Source organism: Trichosurus vulpecula, chromosome 5, assembly GCF_011100635.1.
Source record: "Trichosurus vulpecula isolate mTriVul1 chromosome 5, mTriVul1.pri, whole genome shotgun sequence".
NCBI classification, from domain to species: domain Eukaryota; kingdom Metazoa; phylum Chordata; class Mammalia; order Diprotodontia; family Phalangeridae; genus Trichosurus; species Trichosurus vulpecula.
This window is the reverse complement of record NC_050577.1, coordinates 302902452-302923017: the sequence shown is the minus strand read 5'-3', so window position 1 is coordinate 302923017 and position 20566 is coordinate 302902452. Positions and strand designations below refer to the sequence as shown.

Sequence of the window (20566 nt, the reverse complement as noted above, 5' to 3'; positions counted from 1 at the left end):
AGGGGAAAGGTCGCAGGCCAGAGGAGGGCATCCAGTCCAGGCTCTTAGGACCCTAAGAGAGGGGAGGGCCCCTAGGCTCCAGGACTCCAGGCTCTGGCTAGGAGGGGACCCAGGCCTTCAGGACTCCCCATCCCCAGCTGGCTCCTCTGCCAAGAAGCCTTAATTAAGGGGGTGCCCAGGCTCTCAGGCCTACACTATGGACTCTGGGCTCCAGGCCCTCAGCCCTCCACAGCCCCCTGCAAAATCACCCAGCATTTGGAACAATCAGAGGAGAGATGAGACCCAGCTGGGCAAAGCCAGCAGCAGTTAGTCTTTATTGGTCTGAAGATACAGAGGGCAGAGAAGTGCCTGCCTGGCTGGGCAGGTTCCTATGGGTGTCTCCCCACCTGGGGATCACAACTGGGGGCGGGGGGACTGGACGGGGGAGGAACGGTTCCCATCTAGGTGCCAAGAGAGGCTGGGGTTTCCCCGCTGCTCTGAGGTCTGCTGATCCTTTGCTTTTTGGTCCATTCTCACCACGCGGGCCAGCTCGGGCTTCTGATTCCCTCCAAATCCTCCATCTCTCCATCTCCATCCTGTCCCTTAGACTCTGGTGTCCATCACAAGAGTGGATCAGGGAGGTGGAGGGCTGTTAGGAGGCATCACCCCAGGGTCCAACTTTGCCTTCTGATTGAAGTACACTTGGAAGCGTGATTGTGCATATTCCTGGGAAGAAAGGCCACCTAAGACACCAGGGAGAAGATTCCTTGGGGGGAGCTCCCCACCTGACACCCCAGGGCAAGAGGCTTCCACCCCCATCCCCAGTCCCAACCTTGGACCCCAGAACAGGGGCTCCAGCACCGAATTCTTTATGTAGGAGCTTACCAAGTAACCAAACTCAATGGTAGACATGATATCCTGAAGGATGGACCACAGGCCCCAGAAGAAATGAGATGCCAGAGCAAACCTAGGGGTGGGTACAGAACAGATCTCTTTTTGCTGGGTAACCCAGCTGGCTACCCTTTGACCCTCCTGCTTTCCATCTCTCCCAACCCCTGAGCTCTGGGCCTTGGGCTCTGCCCCACCTCCCCCAGGGCGGGGGCCCCCCAGCCCTCACCTGTTTGCTTCTACCAGCATCTTCTCTTCCAATTTGGTCTGCTCTTCTGGGGGAAGGGTCTTGTCCCCCTGGATTTCTGACAGGTAATTTCGGATGAAATGAAGCTACAATGGGGAGGTCCCATAAATCAGAGGACTTTGGGAGGGCCCACTGACAATACATGTCCGTGGTCTACACTGGTCCAGTTTAGTCCAATCCAAGCCAACAAGCCTTTATGAAGTGCCTACTATGTGCAAGGCACAGTGAGAGCCAGCCTGGAAGACTTGAAGTCCTCCAGCCTTCGAAAAAGGCTGCTCAGGCTGTGTGGCCCTGGCCAAGTCACTTCAGCCAGCTCTAGAGAGCCTTGAGGTCATAGGAGCCAAGTGCTGGGCTGCAGCAACAGATGGAGCTCCCCACCCCCATGACATCACAGGCCCAGAAAAGATGGAGAAACAAAGACAAGCTCCCCCTCAGCCCCTCTCAGGGCAGAGACCCCAGGCTAACACTGGCCTCCACAGACCTGCTGCTCCCGGGTGGGGTAGTTCCCAGGTTCCATCAGGAAGTAGGGAGGGTCCTCATAGCTGTAGTCATAAATCCACTCACAGAAGTGGTTCCCAATGTCAAAACCCCTGTGGAGAGGAAGGCAGGTGGGTACAGGGGATGGGGAGAGGAAGGAGGGAGGGGGAGGGAGAGAGAGGAAAGGAAGGGTAGGGGAGAAGAGAGGGAGAAGGGACAGGTTGGAGGAGAGAGGGGGAGAGAGGGGGAAGGGAGGAAGAGATGGGAGGGGGAGAGGAGGAGGGGGGAGAAGGGAGGAGAGTGGGAAAGGAGGTGAGGGAGAAGGGGGAGGGGGGAAGGGGAGAGGGGAGAAGGGGAAGGGAGGAAGAGAGGGAGAAGAGGGAAGGGAGGAGGGGGGAGAGGAGGGTAGGGAAAAGGACAGGAAGGAGAAGAGCCTGGGGGGGGGGGTTCCACCCACCTGTAATTGTAGCTGCTGTACTCAAAATCAATGAGCATGAGTCTAGGCTCCTTGTCAGAAAGCAGCAGGATGTTCCCTGGAGGTAGGGAAGGGAGATACTGTCAGCTGGGGGACAGACCCAGGACTCTGCCCCCCTCTCCCTTAACCCCCTGTACCTTCTTGGACGTCGTTGTGACAGAACACCACCGGGGAGGAAGTTGAATCTAGAAGCTTCCTGCAAGGGGGGGACAGCAAGCCTTCACTCGGGTGGAGGGGGACTGGTGGCAAGCCACAGCTTTTCAGAGATGACCGAGGGCGGAGTTCCCTCCCTCTCTCAAACTAAGCCTCCAGAGGGAGTCACTTGTCCCGCCAGGGCTTCTCTGTCTCAGGGGTGGGGTGGGGCATGGGGATGACAGGGAATGGGGCCTTCTTTGGGGTGACAGTGGAGGGGCGTGCAGCCCGGGGAAGACCAGGGTGGAAGGTGACCACAGCCTTTCCCCGGATGCTTCCCCTTCCCTGCCACACAAGGGGGGTGGGGTGGGTTGGTGCCGGGTCCCAGTGCCCACCGCAGCATGCCCATCTCTTCCTCCAGGTGGTACGTCTGGAGCAGATTTTCTTTGGTCGGCCTGGGAGCCGTCAACTCCCGGATCTGCTTTATGTATCTAGGTCCAAAGGCAGGGAAGAGGGGGCTCAGGGACCTCTTGTCCCCTGCCCTCCCGCAGCCGCTTCCCGTCCCCTATGGCCTCCTCTCACCTTTCCATGGTCCCAAACAGCCACCGGGGTTCCTTGTTGAAGGGCATCTCCATCAGATGGAATCGGGCCATCTTGACGGCGATCTCGGCGGACGTCCGAGGGTCCTTCAGTTCGGTTGTCCGAAGCGGCCGGCTCTGTACCCAGCACCCGATCAGCGGGTGGCAGCTGGGCCAGAGGCCGGGAAGGGGGGCGGGGCTCATGGCAATCAGGCCGGGCTGGGCGCAGGGGGCTCGGGGTTATGAACGGGAGGCCAGGGCTCCCGGGAGAATGGCAGCTCCTGGACGGCAGGGCCTCGGTATGCCCGCACTTAATAAATGCCGGTTCAATGAACGAACTCGGACTGAGGGTGGGTTGGGGTGGGCTGGGAGGGGCGGTAGGGGAGGGGCTCCGTACCGGAACGTATTGCTCCAGCCTCCCTTCGGGGAAGACCCCATAAAGCTGAGGTCCCAGACGCCGCTCAGCCAGGATGGCAAACATCACGCTCTCCAGGACTAGGGAGTCCACTCCCTGGGGGAGGGGGAACGCGGGGGATAGAGCCCCGCGCCAAAAGCCCAGGGAATCCTGCCCCACCCAGCAGCACCTTTCTCCCTCCGGGCCCCGCCCACCTCCAGGATGGCCGCCCCTTCCAACAGCACCTTTCTCCCTCCGGGCCCCGCCCACCTCCAGGATGGCTGCCCCAGGCGCCCTCTTCCCCTCAGGCCCCGCCCACCGGGCGCAGGCCCCGCCCCCCAGGGCCCAGCTTACCTGCAGAATGGCCCCATAGACCCTCAGCAGCACTTCCCGGGGCTCGTCTCCGACGAGGGGCACTTCCTCCGGGAGGGAACATCGGAAGAGCAGGTTACTGAGTCCCCCGCTGCAGACAAGGACACAGAGGGCAGGTCGGACGACGGCTCCGAGACACCCGTTGCCCCGCCCTCGGTCCCACCTCCTGACCCCCGGCTGACCCCGGAGGCACCGCCCCCGCCAGGCTCCTCCCCCTTCCCCTCCCCCCCCTCCCGCTCACCTTACGCGGCTCAGATGCAGCTGCTCCGGCCGCACTCGGCGCCAGGCGCCGCCCAGGAACTCCCGGCACCACTGCCAGGCGCGGAGCTCGCCCTCCGGGGTGATAGAGGACCTGACCCGGTCTAGCTTGAACCACTTGAGGCCCCCAGACTGGGCCCCGCCTCCTGTCGCCGCCATGGTCCGCTCCTCGCTCGGGCTCCGCTCGGGTCCTTCCGCTCGGGCTCGGCTCCCTTCGGCGCCGCCTCCTGATAGGCCACGCCGCCCGCTCGGCCCCGCCCCACTCGGCCCCGCCCCCGACTCCTGGCTCTGAGGCCTCAGGTCCGGCGCCGGCCGGCAGCTCTGCTGCTGCGCGCCCCTCCCTCCCCACGGCCACCCGCGCCCTCGGTCCTGTCCGTTAGAGCCGCTTCTCCGGCCCCCCCCCGCGGCCGCGAGCACAGGTCCCAGCCTCACGAGCCGTGCCCGCAGCCCTGGTGCCCACCCTCTGCCCGTGATCCCGCCATTCACGCGCCGCGCGCTGCTGCTCCGGGGCCGAGGAGCTGCGGCGCCTGGGGGTCCGCCGAGGGTCCCCTGCGCCGAGGATCCCCTCAGCTCTGCCGAGGGTCCTCTACACCGAGGGCCCCCAGCTCTGCTGAGGGTACCTTGCACCGAGGACCCCCCTCCAGCTCTGCTGAGCGACCCCTGCCCTCGGGTCCTCAGCTCGCTCTGCTGCGAATCTCCCCTCTAGCTCCGGCAGACCGAGATGCCCTAGCGTGGCTGGCCAGGCGGCATCTCTCTGCTCCGGGTGGGCGAGTCTCCCACTCAGTTCTGTTTTACGTCTCTAGTCTCATGCATCCCACGAAAGGCCCTGGGCTGGGGCTGCAGAAAGGGCGGGCACCTGCCCCCAAATTACACTCCACTGGGAAACGAATCAGTAAAGAACGGGAGGCAGTTGTTTCTGACTCTTCGTGACCCCATTGGGGTTTTCTTGGCAAAGATACTGCGAAGGTTGGACATTTCCTCCCTCCCCCCCCCCCCTTTTTTTTTTACAAAGGAGGGACTGAGGCAAGCAGGGTGAAGTGATTTGTCCAAGGCCACGAAGCTAGTCAGTGTATGAGGCCAGATTTGAACTCTGGCCTTCCCGACTCCAGGTCCTGTGCTGTCCCCACCGCACCATTTCCCTGCCCTAATGGTGGGCGGGCGAGCGCTAATCACTGAAAGGATGTAGGACGGCTTCTCGAGCAGGATGAGACCCTTGAGCTAGGGTCTCTAAGAGTCTAGGTGAGGAGGGAGAGAGGTGGTAGCTAGTGCAAAGCTGTGGAAGGCCAAATGAAATGTCCTGAAGGGGGACTGGCAAGGATGCCAGTTTGTCTGGAGTTGAGAGTGGCTGAGGAGGAGTAATCAAGTCTGCCCAGCAGCCAGTGGGGACTTTGTGTTTCTCTCGAGCGCACTCTCTTCCCAATGGCGATAACCGTAGCTCAGTGTTTCCTCCGGCCAGGCTGGTCTCATCCTGTCTGGGTTCAGTCTGGAGGGCAGCCACTTCACACATTTTCCCTTGCCCTCCTAAACCCTCCTGGCCTCCTCATCATATCTCTTTGACTTGCTTTCCAGAATTTTCTTTGGGTACTCTCCTATCAATTGGATAGAGGTTTTCAGAGATGTTCCCATGCAAGTTTAGTGGTGGGCAGATGACATTATTATTCTAATCCCCCTTCCCCCCCCCCCCCATCAAATGCAAAGGACTCAATAAAGGTCTCATGGTAGCCCAGAGAGAATCAGCACCCTGATTCCCCCCAATTCCCCCAAATATGTCCCATTTCTCCCCTGGACCACCCACACACACTTCCAGACTCATAGAACTTCTCTGTGCTCTAGATTCCCTTGGGAGGGAAAGGAAGTTGGTGTTGCAAGGGAGGCTTTCCCCTCCCAGCTGGCCCTGCACTAGCTGAATTAGTCACAGGAATAACAAGGGCCACATCAACTTTCTGTTCCCTTTTGTCATGGCTCCAGATGCCAGAGAGAAGATGGCAAATGAGATAATATTTGTTAAATCCTTAGCACCATGCTTGGCATAGTGAAAGTGCATAATCAGTGCTTGTTCTTTTCTGCCTAGAAAGCTGGTCCAGAGATTGTTGCTCTCTGGTGCTGTCTCTGGAGGGCTGAGGGAGGGGTGCATGGCTGGTCACTTTGGAGTGGAGTCCACCTGTATTGATGATCAGCCATGAACCTTGACTACCTGGGCCTAATGTCTTCCCTGAGCTCTCTCTGTATCTCTCCAAAAAAATCAATCAACATTTATTAATCTCCTACTATGTACCAGGCCCAACCCACAGGGATGGCTATAGCCTACAACATTCTGAACTAACCGAGCCATCCTCAGATGAAGAGAGTGGAGACATATTCATTTTCACTGGGGTTTCCTGGCTATGTCCCCTACTCTTCTCCTTGCCTATAGCCTGCAGTAGAGATACCAAGTCCCCGACAAAGGTGACCCACCCTGTCAGCTCACTCGACCAACACCATCAGAGCTCGAGAGGACTCAGGGGCATCTATAAGACAGCCCTGGCCCACAATCTGACAAGTGGCCATCCAGCCTGTGCTTGGAGATCTCCAGAGAAGCAGGTCTCAAGGTACCACTTTGTGACAAAAGTCCTGCTTTTAGATGGCTCTCATCATTAGAAATTTTCTTTGCCTTCTACCTTTACAAATTCCAACCACTTGGTCCTCTGCCTACCTTCTGTGGCCAAACAGAACAGCTGCCCTGAAGGTTCTGCAGGTTCAGAGAGACTTCCCTGCCCTTTACCCCATTCCTCATTGTATCAACAATCCAGCTAGCAGCTTCTGTGGGGGTGTAAGATCCACTGACAACCAACACCCAGAAAGCTGCCAACACAGGTCCTTTTGATCTGCTTTACTTAAGGAAAGCAACGTTAAGGGGTTAACAATCTTACTTTAATCCAGCATACAAATAACATCCACCTAGTTCAGGGGAAAAAGCCAGCACCCTGAATTACAGAGCAAGTGCAATTTGTAGTTATCAACATCTGGGTGTACAGCTGGGGAGCTCATTAGAACGGCTGGCCCAGAGTCACATGCCACTCCTGCTGTAGCTCAGAGCTCTGAGCAAGAAGGTTAACCTCTGCGCTTATATATGCTGTTCAGGGTCCCGACCTCACCTAGCCTGGGTGTGGAGAAGTTCCCCACCTCCAATATCACATCAGATACAAATTAATGGCTCCCAATTGTCTCAGTGCTGAGAAATATAAAAACATCCCACTTTATCTGCCCCATTCAAACAAAGGCCAGAATCGTTAAAGGTCAATAGCAAAAAGTCCCACCTTAATTACTATTACACTCATCTGGGGCTGAGTCCCTCTCTTGGGTCAGAAAAACAGCAGATTGGCCAAGGCCTTTAGAGAGGGACAGTGCAGAGGCTCTGAGATGACCTCTCTGGGTTGGCATTCTGTTCTGGGCCAGGGGTAGATGCTGGGGGCTGGGTCCATGATTCTAGTTCTCCCTCTCCCACAGTTTCTACCCTGGTCACTTGCTTGTGGGTTGAAATTGTGACCTTGTTATGGAAAGATGCCCCACCGGGATGTCTCCATTTCCTAATCATTAGGTCTTTGTTGGAATAGTTGGGGGGGTGGGGTTCTGGGTTGTACTGCTTCCTCTCCTCCATTATGTGGGTTGTTATCTTAGCTTCATGTACTGAAAAAGAATTTCCTGCTTGTTCTTACCCAAGTGATTTCTCAGTCTAGGCTGCCTTAAGTCCAATGGTGCAAGACCTTGTTGAATGAAGAAGGGCTTTCCTTCTGTAGCTGCAAAAGCAGCCGTTAGGAACTAGGAGGACCCTGACAGCAAGGAGACAGGTTTTGTGAGTGGGTCCTCAGCCTGCAGGAGAACTCTGGGCTCCATTCTCAACCATTTCTCCTCCAACCATGTAAAAAGGGACCTGGGTGGGCAGGAACAGCCCTAGAGGTGTGGGGCCAGCCTAGCTTGGAAGCAGCTTCTCTGTAAATATGACCCAGTCTCTGCTCTTCTCCCCAACCCCAAGCAGGACTTTCTCCTTGGGCCAGCGCTGGTGGGTCCTGAGCTTCCTTACAAAGCAACACCCAGTTTGATTGGGCCTTGGGTGCTTTTTTTTCCCACAAACAGTATTTTACTAATGAAGAAAATCCACCTGAATCCCCAGCTGAAAGACTCCTCCTCTCCCTGCAAAGTGCCCAGAGACTTTGTGTGATTTCTCCTTTGGCCCCTGCCCCTCACCATGGCCTGTCCAGGATGTTATATGTATACCTTTTATCTGAACCACTCCCGGAATGTAGCTGCCTTGAGCTCAGAGCTTTCTCAGGAAGCCTTGTTCCTGGATTCTGGCTCCCCCTCAGCTCTCTGCCCATTTTTAGATAATAGATTCAACATGCTGACTTTGTAGGCTTAGCTCACTGTGGCCTGATCCCTTTACCCTGGGTTTCTCCTAGAAGATGCCTTTGAAATGTCTGCAGACAAACTGCACGATATTTAAAATGGCTTCTTCTGTGTGTGTGCGTGGGTGTGCGTGTGAGTGTGCGTGTGTGCATTGTGCACGTGTATCTGCATGTGCGTGTGTGCACGTATGTATGTGTGTGTGTGTGTATGTTTCTCTGACTGATGGCCACACTTTGTCCCAGTTCCCACCAGGATGTCACCAAGGTCCCCGTCACATGAAGTTTGCTCAAACACTCCCTGCAACAACAAGTGTACTTTGTGGTTTGGCAGCTGTTGCTCATTCCTCATCTTCCTTGATGTCACTCCATCCCTCATCCCTGCTGACCACCTCCTCCTTTGACTTCCATGACAAGGCTCTGTCCTGGCTTTCTTCCTTCCTGTCTGACCCATGTTCTGAGTTTCCTTTTCAGATGCCTCTTCTTTCTTTCTACCCCCACCAAGAGTGGACATCCCCTTAGACTCCTTAGGTCATCTAAGAGCATCCCATCCATTCCATGAGAGGGTCAGTGAGCACTTGTAGGTTGAGGGCTTCCTATTCGGGATCTCCCCCACCCCACCCTACTCCATCCCTCCATCCCTCTACCTGGACACATTCACCTAGATGTCTCTGTAGTACACAAACCCAACATGGCCAAGAACAATCATATAGTTAAAGAGGTGGTTTCTAAGTATTTAGAAGGGGAATCAGTAATCACCGAGAGCCAATGCTTGTTTATCAAGAACAGAACAGACCAGAATGACCTTGACTTTATTCTTAACAAAGTTGCTAGACTGGGGAGTTAATGGAATGTTGTAGCCTTAAAAGACCTGTATTCCAGGAGAGCTAGAGCTCCAGGCCTAGAGCAAGGAAGACTCATCTTCCTGTGTTCAAATCTGGCCTCAGACATTTACTAGCTGTCTGACCCTGGACAAATCACTTCACTCTGTTTACCTTGGTTTCCTCATTTGAAAAATGAGCTGGAAAAAGAAGTAGCAAAGCATTCCAGTATCTGGGCCAAGAAAACCCCAAATGAGGTCACAGAGAGTAGGAAACAACTGAACAACAAACGAGAAAATCTTTAATGACTTTGTTACTCAAAATCAGGATTTATGAGGATCAGTTGAAAGAACTTGACCAGAGAAGACCCAAAGAGGACCCAGGGTAGCTGGCTTAAAGTATTTGAGTGACCTTCACAAGAAAGAGGGGTTAGCCTGTCTCCAAAAGGCAGGACCAGGAGCAGTAAGAGGAAGTCCAGCTCCCAAATATGGCACACATCTATACAGACACAACCAAGGATCCTTGTAATATACGCATAGATCACATGACAGTGAGCACCAGTATGCATGCAGATGTGCATGCATACACATGTGTGCTAGAGCCAGTTAGCATGGGCATTGTTATGTGGACATTTTGGTTGCTGATAGGGGCACAAAGGACATTTGGTAGTGGAAGATCGATAAGTTCAACTGGAGAAGAAACACAGCCCCTCGGCTAGAAGTGCTTGAGTAGATATATAGACTGTTCTTGGGACTGGAGGAAAAAAATTGCCCTTTTGATAAGTGGACTTGTGTGAAAGACAGAACCGATGGAGGGAAAGATGGTTGCAATGCATTGTGGTCCACCAGTTCATTTACAGAGAATTGTTTACAGAGTTGTTACAGAACAGTTATAAATCAAATGACTGTTTAGGGAATATGGGATGATCATATGAAGACTGTATATACATATACTTACATATTTATACACATATATTTATACATATATATGTATACACATAAAGACTGACAGAAAAGTGGGTTTTATTTTTTTAGTTTTCATCAGAAGACAAAGATAAATCACAAAAGACAAGGAATCCCTGATTTGAGGTATTAGAAGCCAAGAGATGCTATAGAACAGGGCTGTCCAAAATGCAGCCTGAGAACCACATGCGACCCATAGTGCGATTTATGTGGCCCCCCTACAAGCATAGAAATTTATAGAAATGCTTAAGTAAACGAAGCCGAGCTACCACAGAGCTGTCACTAAAATGACAAATCAAAATATATTGTCTATTGTTTCAATAAAACCTAAGGTTGGTCAGCCCTGCTATAGAACATAGCAGAGGAAGTAAGAAAAGTTGAGGAGGAGTAGTCAGAAGAAGCTGAGGAGACAAGACACAGAAAGGCATGAGAAAAAATAATTACCAAACACAGGGTACAGAAGCTTTGTAGTGGAGACAAAGAGCTGTTTAATTGGAAGAGAGTACTACAGTTGCTGGAAGCGGATCAGAGGAAAGCAAAATCGTTTGTTTTTTGAAGAGCTGTCTGGGCTTTTTCAATTCAGTAAGCATTAAGTGCCTACTAAGTGCTAAACACTAAAGCACCTGGGATATAAAAAAGAAAAAGACAGATCCTGTCCTCAAAGAGCTTAAAGTCCAATGGGATAGACAAGGAGTAAGAGGAAGTTGGAAAGGGGGAGCACCAGGGGTACCATGGGTGGTGGCATGGTGTTCCTTGGAGTTCAAACCAAGCAGAACTGCAGATGGAAAGTGGAGAGTTATTGCCTATTAATACTATCTCTATCTTCAGAGAGGGGAAATCTCTCTGGAGGAGCCTATGTTTCCCATTACTCCTCTCAACAGCTGAAGAGAGGGGAAGCAGAAGAGGAAAGATAAGTTTTGTACATGCTTTTCTGGGAGCTAAGCTCATTTATTTTTGCTAAAAGAACATAACACTTTCTCAGCACCCTGCCAACTGTAGCTGTGTGCTAAATGAGCCGCACCCTGTGTCAGTGGTCCAAGTCTAGCAGAGAAGTGGTTTTGCCTAGCAGGAGTCACATGGTACAGAGTGTTGCCTAAAGAGACCAAGGAAATCAAAGCTTGCTTTTTAGACTTGAGTTTCTCTGGGCAATGGGTTTCCCAAATCATATGCCTAACTGCTAAGTTTTTTTAAATACGCGCACTCTTCCCCAAGGATACCGCTTGTACTGGTTTAGGGATAGATTGTTACATTTTTATTACTCATGCTTTTGTCTTCTACTAAATAGACGTTATGATTGGTTCTGATTTTTTTCTGAGTAAATTTTCTAATTATTCTTGATTTTTTCTTTATCATTTAGTAAATGTATCATGGCCAAGACTCAATGGCCTCACTGTGACCAACTTTGTGGAAATGGGAAACATCACTTGGAGCTCAGGAGTCACAATGGCAAGAAGTGCGAGCATATTCCTCCCAAATTGGGCTTTCCCCTACTACCCTGAGAGTAAATGGTAGTGGGAGTATGGTCATGGCTCTGACCACCCCACCCCATCCCAGTTCCCTTCTTCCCTCCAGGCCTTCTAACACGGGCAGGTTGAAAGGGGAGTGAGCCAGCCAAGAGAGATGAGGGGAGTATGGGTGCCACATCTATGGCCGAAGGGTGATTCCTGGGACATTGAGGAATGTCATCAGTTCCTATTCGTGGTGTCTAGCCTGCTCAGCTTTAGTTTTAACTAGTGTTTATTAGCCTCTTCCAAGTGCTGCTGGTTCTCATGCCCTACAGCCCACCCTCCTTGCAACTTTCGATCCTTCAGCCTGCCCTTCTCAAGAAGAGGGAGAGGACAAGAGCTATGCTGCTTTACCACCTGCCTATGTGACCTTGGCCAAGTTACTTCCCTTTCCAGGCCTCAGTTTTCTCATCTGTAAAATGAACATGTTGGCCTCAATGCTCTTCAAGGTCCTTTCCTTCTCTAAAACCAAAGACCTTATTGTAAGAATAGATATTTCTTCTCTTCTGGGGAGTATCTGACACCTCCTCTACCCTATACATGGCTTCTAGTTGTATTTCCCACACCAAATCTGTAGGGGCAGCATTTACTTCCCAGACCATCACTAGGCTGCATGTAAAGGGATGATCAGCACATGCTCTCTGTGACCTCTCCAACATTAGTGGGCTGGTCCTAGTCCTAAGTCCTAGCTCCTCAGTCAGACACCCCAACTGCACTGTAATCTTGCTGCTGCCCATGCTGTCTCACCCTGGCTGGCAGGACTTCCTCCTCTGGTTCTGTCTGAAGTGTTCCCAACAAACAAACAAACAAACAAACAAACAAATACCAAAGGATTTGGTTTCCAAAGATCCTATCACGATGGTTCAGTAAAAGAAGAAGTCAACTCCATTTATGTAAATCCCTTGCAGCTGAGCAAGCCACATGCAACTTTGTCTCTTGGGCTCCTTCAGAATGGGAACCGAGCAAAGGAGAAAAACCAAATCTCTCTTCTCTTGTGCAAGGTCTCAGGCCTCTCCCTTCAGGATAACTTGTCCTAGCAGTGACTTCTTCTTCCATGAGGCCAGTTTCCTCTGCTTGTGGGCTGAAACAGTCTGGGCTTCACATCCCATATGTTTCTCCTCTCCTTGCCCTGAGAAGAAGGGCTGCTGCTGCTTTTCTGTCTCTCTCTCAATCTCTATCTCTCCCCTCCCCCCCTCCTTCCCTCTCTCTCTCCCTCCCCTCTCTCTCTCCTCCTTTCTCTCTGTCTCTCTCTTTCTCAATCTCTGCCCCTGTCTCATCTATCTATCTATCTATCTATCTATCTATCTATCTATCTATCTATCTATCTATCTCAGTCTCTCTCTCAGTTGCCTGAGAGTCTGGACCTCCTTATGCTCTGGCTTCAGCTCTGTCTGACCTGGGCCTGCTAGCTTGGCTTCATCACACTTTCCCTCTAACTCTCTCCATTCCCAAACCAGAGGGTAGCTCTGGCTCTGTCTTTCTGTTTCCTGTTGTTCAGCTTGAGACAGGACATGTTGTATCTCTTCCTGGGCTCAAGCTCAGACCCACTTCTTACATCTCCTCACACTCTGCCCTGGAGCATCTTGGATCTCTTCTTGGCCAGGATTGTAGAGCACTTTCAATGACCGTAAACTTTCCCATTACGTTAACACTTTTTAAAAGAATCCATTTTTTGGAGATGTGCTGTGGTGCAGTGGATATACAGAGGGCCTTGGCACTAGGAAGCCTTGGCTTCCAGGTCCATCTCTGACACATCCTGGCTGTGTGACTGGGCCAAGTCTTTAGGACCCAAAGTTTATAGAGAGCATGTTGACTGGCATTGGGAAGAAGCAGTTTACTCATCTGGGACATCAACAAAATCATGGGTCCAATCCCTATTCCCATCATGTTCTTATGGTTACTTACATTTCTCATTACGTCCCTTTTCCTCCCAGAAGACCATCCCATGAAAAGAAAGAATAAAAGGAGGAAAAGAAACTGTGCAGAAAGTCCAGCCAACACATGGCTGACAGTGCATGCAGTATCCTTTTGATGCCAATACTGTCTCCATGATGCTGTGTGGATGTGAACCATGGATCCCTAAAGTCTTCCAGGGAGCATGGTCATGGATAGCAGAAGCACATTGGAGAGAGGTATGGCGGTTTGAGCTGGTGTTAGCCTTTTCCCAGCTCTCAATAAGTGGTGTAAAACAGGGGTGGGGAGCCTTCGGCCTCAAGGCCACATGTGGCCCATCCTCAAATGCAGCCCTTTGACTGAATCCAAACTTCACAGAACAAATCATGTGGCCTCAAGGCCACAAGTTCCTCACCCCTGTTCTGTGCTATCCCATGGGGTTTAATGATCATCTCCATGTAGATGATTCCTGGAGCTACAAATCTAGCCCTAATCTCTTTGCTGTTCTACAGCCTTGCTATCTCCAATTGTCCTTTGGACGTCTTAAACTGTAGGTCCTATAAACTGTAGCACCTAAGCTTGAGATGTCCAAAACAGCCCCCACCCTCCTTCTCTGCAAGCCGTCTGCTCATCTGAACTTTCCTAATCTGAGAATATCTTGTTTTTTTGCACTTTGCAAATATTGTGTTTTTGACCAATTGAAGGTTTGTGGCAACCCTGCATCCAGAAAATCTGTTAGCACCATCTTTCCAATGATGTGCTCACATGGTGTCATAGGCTAGTAATTCTCACAGTATTACAAACTTTTTCAGTATTATTATATCTGTTACAGTGATCTGTGATCAGTGGTCTTTGATGTCACTATGATAATTGGTTTAGGGCCACAAGCCTCACCCAAATGAGATAGCAAATACTCACAAATGTTGTGTGTGCTCTCACTGCTCCCCCCCGCCAGAGGTTCCCCATCTTCTCCCCTCTCCTCCAGCCTCCCTATTCCCTGGGACACAACAATATTGAAATTAGGCCAATTCATAATCCTATAATGGCCTATAAGTGGTCAAGTAAAAGGAAGAGTTAATCGATGTAGCAAACTTCATCGTTGTCTTACTTTAGGAAATTGCCACAGCCAGCCCAGCTTTCAGCAACTATGACTTTGATCAGTCAGCAGCCATCGACATCCAGGCAAGACCAGCAAAAAAGATTACTATTTACAAATGGTTCTGAAGACAGTTAGCCATTAATTTTTAGCAATAAAGTATTTTTAATTGAAGTATTTACATTTTATTTTTGGACACAACACTATTGCACACTTACTAGATTGCAACACAGTGTAAACGTAACTTTTCTGTGCACTGGGAAAGCAAGAAATTCATGCGAGTGGCTTTATTGGAGCATTCATTTTATTGCAGTGGTCTGGAACCCAACCCACAACATCTCCAAGGTGTGCCTGTACCATGGAGGGCACCACCATCCCCTCAGCCACCTAGGTTCACAACCTCAGCATCTTCCCAGACCTGTCCATCTTGATCACCCCACCTAGTTCATCTCTTGCCAAAATGGGTTGATTCTACCTCCATAAAACTTCTCAGATCCAAACCCTTCTCTCCATCCTGATAGCCACCAGCCTATTTCAGCTCTAGACTACTACAATAGCCTTCTAATTGGTCTCCCTACCACAGGTCTCCCTACTTCAATCCAAACTCTGTTCAGCGATTTTCCTGCAGGGTCCAAGTCACTCCCCTCCCTTCCCCACTCCTTTCCCCTGGCTCCCTCTCACCTCCAGGATCAAATACAAAGATCCCTCATTGGCACTGAAGGCTCTTCATGACCTGGCCTCTTCCTGCCTTTCCAATTTTCTCACACTTTACTTTCCCTCACACATTCAAAGACCCAGCAATATTTGCTTCCTTTCTGTTCCCAAGCCTCCATCTTCCATTGTTATACATTTGCTCTAGCTGTCTCCTGTGTTTGGAATGCTTCCCTTCTTTCCTTCTATGTCAGCACATCCCTGGCTTCCTTCAAGACTCAGCTGGAATGCTGTCTTCTACAGGTGGCCTTTCCCAGACCCTCAACCTACATGAGCCTCCCCCTTGTGGGTTACATTCCTTCCACCCAGTACTATGTAATATGTATCTATGTAACTAGTTACTTATATGTTGCCTCTTCTGATATAAGCTCCAGGAAGCCAAGAACTGTTTGTGGTTTCTTTGTATCCCCAACCCAGCATTTGGTAAAAACTTAATAAACACTTTGTTGACTGACTGACTGATCATGCCACTAGTGGTTTCCTGGATTGATTGGGGTTGGGGCCAGTGCCCTTCCAGAGATGCCAGTACTTCAGGCCACAGCAGGTGTTCCCCTTACAAGCTGAGTTAGGGGTCCCTTTGATAAATGGCCTCAGAAGGCTGGAGCTGACAGAGGGAGAAGCTACAGATTCATCCATCAATCCCCAAGAGAATTGAGTAGTCTTTTAGAGATCAGAATCCTCATATTATTTCCTCACTGGAGAAGCCAACAGCAGATTTTTGGCAAATAGGGAGTCCCTGGGGAAAACCATGCCTGGATGAGAACAGACCCTTTTATCCCCAGTCCCCCAAGCCACAGGACAGCAGAGGCATGGGGAAGATTGGAAGATTGGGAGTGGGGATGGGGTAGAGGAAACCTAGGATGGGGAGGAAGGGTCACAGCTAGAGCTTGGGAGGACTGAAAAGTTCACCGTCTTCTGCCTCCTTTTGTACCCCTAGCACTTAGCACAGTGCCTGGCACACCACAGGTACTTAATAAATATTGATTGATTGATCTAACCTAAAAGAGCACTTCAAGGTGCACTTTCCACTGTAACACACTGCCTTTGGAATTTGATGGCCTGGGTGAAGGAAGCAGAAGGGGGGCTGAGGTCACAGAGGAAGAACTAGTCAGCCAGTCCACAAGTATTCTCTTTACCGGATGAATCAGGCCCTGGGCTAAGTGCTGAGGACACAAAGGGAAAGCTTTTCTTTGGAAAAGGAGCCCGCTGGGGGAGACAATGTCTAAATAATGAGATATGTACAAGATATGTACTGAGGAGATGGAAGGCAAACCAAGAGAGGCAGGTTCTAGCAGTGGAAGCAGCCAGGAGAGGCTTCTGGCACAAGGTGGGATTTGAGCTGAGACTGCAAGGAAGTCAGGGAAGCCAGGCAGTGGAGATGAGAAGGGAGGGCATTCCTGGCAAGGGGCCCAGTCATTGCAAAGGCCCTGAAGCAGGAAATGGAATGTTGTGTGCCAAGAGTGAAAAACAGGCTGGTGTAGTCACTACAAGTAGGTGAGTTATAGTGGGTGAGAAGGGGAGCAAAGTGCAAGTCTGGAAAAGCAGGAAGGAGCCAGGGAGGGAAGGGCTCTAAGCACTGCACTGGGTTCTAAGTTAGACCAAATGCAGGGATGAGCAGGAGGCCAGCAGGCCAGCTGGGTGAGCCACAGGTGAGTCAGAGATAACCAAACATCAGAGGTCAAGGGAGGCATAAGGTCTCAATTCACTTCAATTCAATAGGCACTTCTTAGAAACTGTCTGCCTGCTGAGCCCTATGCCCCAGAATAGAAGAGATCCTTGGCTAAGTCAGACCCTGCCCTCAAAGAGCGCATGGGTGAAGGGGAGACTAAGACCGACAGAAGATAACCATCAGGACACACCGTATTCTATGATATGTGCATTAGAGAGGGGCAGCTTGGATACTTCCTGACCTGTGGAGGGGAAGAGAACACAGTCCTTCCAACCTGCAGATCAGGGAAGGCTTCCTGGAGGAGGAAGCATTGGAATTGGGCTTTAAGAATCAGTAGGAATTAAATTGATGAAGAGGGGAGGGAGGGCATCCAGGCCCTGGGAACCACTAGAGCTCATTCGTATCCAACGAGGATGGAGACTCAGCCTGTTTCCTGAAGTATGGGGCACATGAGGACATCTTGATTCTTCTCCTAGCCCCCTCCTCACTGCTGCCAGAAACATCTCTCCCAGGCATACCTCTGCCTTATGTGCAGTTAGTGCATAATAAAGAATTACTGAACTGAATGTTTCTTTTATTCAGTTATGTTTAATGAGTCACTACTGTCTACCTAGAAACGTTCAGACACCTTGGCTTGACAATCAAGGCCCTCTCCCACCTGGTATCGCCTCCTTTTCAAGTCTTTTCTCCTCCTATTCCCCTCCATGCAGTCTGTGTGCCAGGCAGACTGGGTAGTTCTCTGTGCTCCCACCCTGGGCTCTAATATGCTACACACATTTTGTGAAAACAGAGATTGTGTCTTAGCTAGACTTTGTGTCTCCCCAGCACTTTGAACAATCTTCTGCACGTTGTAGGAACCTGATAATGTTTGTGGAATGAATTAGGTAGGAGAGATAGAGTGGGTATCAGATCATGGAAGGCCTTGAATGCCAGGCTAAAGGAGGTAAAATTTTGCTTACTAGGTATAATAGCTCACCCAGGACTAACCGTGATCTTAGAAGTCAGATGAAGAAACATGCTACTCCCCTCTTGACAGAGGGGTCCATGGATTCAAGGTGCAGGAATGAGTGGATATGTTTTGCTTGTGTATGCTTATTTATTTGAAAAAAAATGGAAAGAAATTTAGTGCTGCTATGAATATTCTGGCCCCTGTGACTGTGCCTGACTTCCTTGGGATACACACTTCGACTTAGAATCTCCGGGTCAAAGGAGCGCACAATGGAGTCACTTTCTTCGCGTAATTCCAATTTACTTTCCAGAATGGCTGGAAGAATTCATGGTCACTCCAGCATTGTATCAATACGCCTATCTGGCCTCAGTCTTCCAACATCGACTATTTCCATCTGTTTTCACCTTTGATAAATTTCTGGGCATGATAGGAAACCTCTTCCCCACCCCCATTTCCCTTATTTGTGATTTGTAGCACTTTTCTTTTACTTGTTAATGCTTCATAATTCTTTTGAGAACTATTTGTTCATATTCTTTGACCACTTATGCATTGAATAATTCTGAGCCTCAATTTTCTTATCTGTTTAACATTTTCACAAGTTATAAAACTCTTTGTTTGACATTAAAAGCCTTTCATAATCTCCCTCTTACCCTCCCAGCATTCTTATAGTTCACTCCCAGACATTTACTCTTTGATTGAGGACACTGGTTTCCTGGCTGCTCCGGGAGCAAGATACTCCATCTCTCTGCCCTGGGAATTTTCTCTGGCTGTCCTCCATGCCTGGATTGCCCTGCCTCCTCATTTCTGCCTACTGGCTTTCCTGGCTTCATTTAATTCCCAACTAAAATCCCATCTTCTCTCCTAACCATCTTAATTCTAGTACCTTCCCTCTTTTAATTATTTCTTTAAAAAATCCTGTATATAGTTTTCTTGTAGATATTTGTTCACTTGTAGTCACTCCCATTAAATAGTAAGCTTCTTGGGAATAGGGATTGTCTTTTGCCTCTTTGTATCCCTAGCACTTAGCACATTGCCTGGCACATAGTAGGTGCTTGATAAATGTTTATTGATGGACTGAGTAGGTGGAGGCATAGATGGCATGCTCATGAGATAATACTCAAATGAAATGGATGCTCAATGGGATGAACAGGTGACGTGTTGAATGATAGAATCAGAATCTAAAAAGATTTTTACAGGCATGAAAAATGGGTGAAATCTCCTAAGATTAAATTCTGTAGAGACAAATGTAAAATCCTAAACCTGATTCCAAAAAAATCAACTTTACAATTTACAGTCTTTTGGAAGAGTCAAGACACCACCATTATGGCTGGAAGAAGGAATGCTAGGACAGTATGGGGGTGAATCTGGCACAAGGAGTCAGCCACACAAAGATGGCAAGCTGCTCTGAATCCTACTTGGGTATAAGATGATTACTTCCCCACCTTCTCTTATACTGAAGAATGCTGAGAGAAAACTCTCCTTCACCACTATATTCTATAAGTCATGGGAGGGCAGGGAGATTTTCCCAGCATGGAAGAGTGTATGGGAGGAGAAAAAAACCAAAGAGACAGCAATGCCTATCTTGGCAGAGAAGTAAGAGAGCTTGTCTCTCTTACTTTAATTTAATGCATCTTAAAACTGCAGTGACTCCTGTGTTGTATGTCTGAATCTATTAGGTACATGTAGGAAAGTAATTGAGAGTGTAAATTATTCCAAGGGTAGGGGCAGAGCCAATATAATTGTAGCAATGACTATATTTTAAAATACGGTTCTATTTATAAATGCTCCCTTAGATTAGAACCCTGGGAATAGAAACATGTCTCAAGGATAAATGGTATTTTCCCATGGAATGTGAAGGGCCAAAGCAGCTGGCGTCCATTGTGGGGAAGTGTTTAAGCTTTGATCACCACTTGGGGGTTCACTCAGGTATTGCTCTCCAGGTTACTCCAAACCCTTTTACTGGATTTTGACTATGATACCTGTTTCCTTATGTGTTTAAGGGAGGTAGTTTGTGTGTGTTTAAAAGAAAAGGGAAAGAAATAAGTATTTATATAGAGCTTACTGTATTTCAGGCACTATGCTAAATGCTTTTATTTTAAAACAAATATTATCTCATTTGGTCCTTACAACAACCCTGCAAAGGTAGGTACTATTTTCATCTCCATTTTACAGTTGAGGAAACTGAGGCAAACAGAGGTTAAAGTCTTGTCCAGGATCAAACAGTTAGTGTCTGAGGTCAGATTTGAACACAGGTCTTCTGACTCCAGGTTCAGAGCTCTATTTACTGTGCTTCTGTCTATAGATATAAGCCTACTAGTGGTACTATTGGATCATACAGGCCATTCACAGTTCAGTAGCTTTTTGGGTAGAGTTCCAAACTGCTTTCTGGAATGGCTGGACCAATCCATAGCACTGTACTTGTTCTCCTGTAAACCCGCTAACACTTCTCATTTTCCTTTTTTTGCCATCTTTGCCAATCTGACAGATGTGAGGCAGAACCTCAGAGTTGCTTTAATTCACATTTCTCCACTTATTGGGACATTTTATGTGACTGTTAATAGCTTGGATTTCTTCCCTTGAGAATTGTCTGCTCTTGATCTTTGACCATTTATCAATTGGGGAGTGGCTCCTAGCTTCATAAATTGGAACTGGTTTCTTATGTGTCTTGGAAATGAGACCAAAGGGTTGTCTTATGGAAGAAGGATAAAGCTTGTTTTGGTAGCCACAGAAAGTAGAACTAGGATAGAAAATGTAGAGAGAAAGGTTTCAGTTCAACATAAG

General features: G+C 49.5%; 1 protein-coding gene across 2 annotated transcripts; it reads right to left on the bottom strand.

Moving 5' to 3' along the window:
* Positions 1–287: 287 nt before the first annotated feature.
* On the bottom strand, positions 288–4028 carry CHKB (choline kinase beta). 2 transcript variants are annotated; one of them, XM_036760163.1, is made up of 11 exons: positions 3784–4028; positions 3525–3633; positions 3174–3287; positions 2781–2914; positions 2594–2689; positions 2204–2262; positions 2049–2124; positions 1596–1704; positions 1097–1200; positions 865–946; positions 288–705 (listed from the first exon to the last, which is right to left on the bottom strand). In XM_036760163.1, the coding sequence occupies exons 1-11, from the start codon at positions 3957–3959 to the stop codon at positions 613–615; spliced, it is 1152 nt and encodes a 383-aa protein (XP_036616058.1). In that variant the 5' UTR covers positions 3960–4028; the 3' UTR covers positions 288–612. The 2 variants fall into 2 exon arrangements, with proteins under 2 accessions (XP_036616058.1, XP_036616059.1); XM_036760164.1 differs by having other exon boundaries at positions 288–722; positions 3784–3993.
* Positions 4029–20566: the final 16538 nt, after the last annotated feature.

What these genes read in the sequence shown, in the direction of transcription:
- CHKB (XM_036760163.1), bottom strand. Translation starts at nt 3,959, where the DNA reads ATGGCGGCGACAGGAGGCGGGGCCCAGTCTGGGGGCCTCAAGTGGTTC. An exon ending in ACCCCACCCGGGAGCAGCAG is followed by an intron (nt 1,201 to 1,595) that starts GTCTGTGGAGGC and finishes TCCCCATTGTAG; the next exon opens with CTTCATTTCATCCGAAATTA. An exon ending in CCATTGAGTTTGGTTACTTG is followed by an intron (nt 706 to 864) that starts GTAAGCTCCTAC and finishes CTTTCTTCCCAG; the next exon opens with GAATATGCACAATCACGCTT.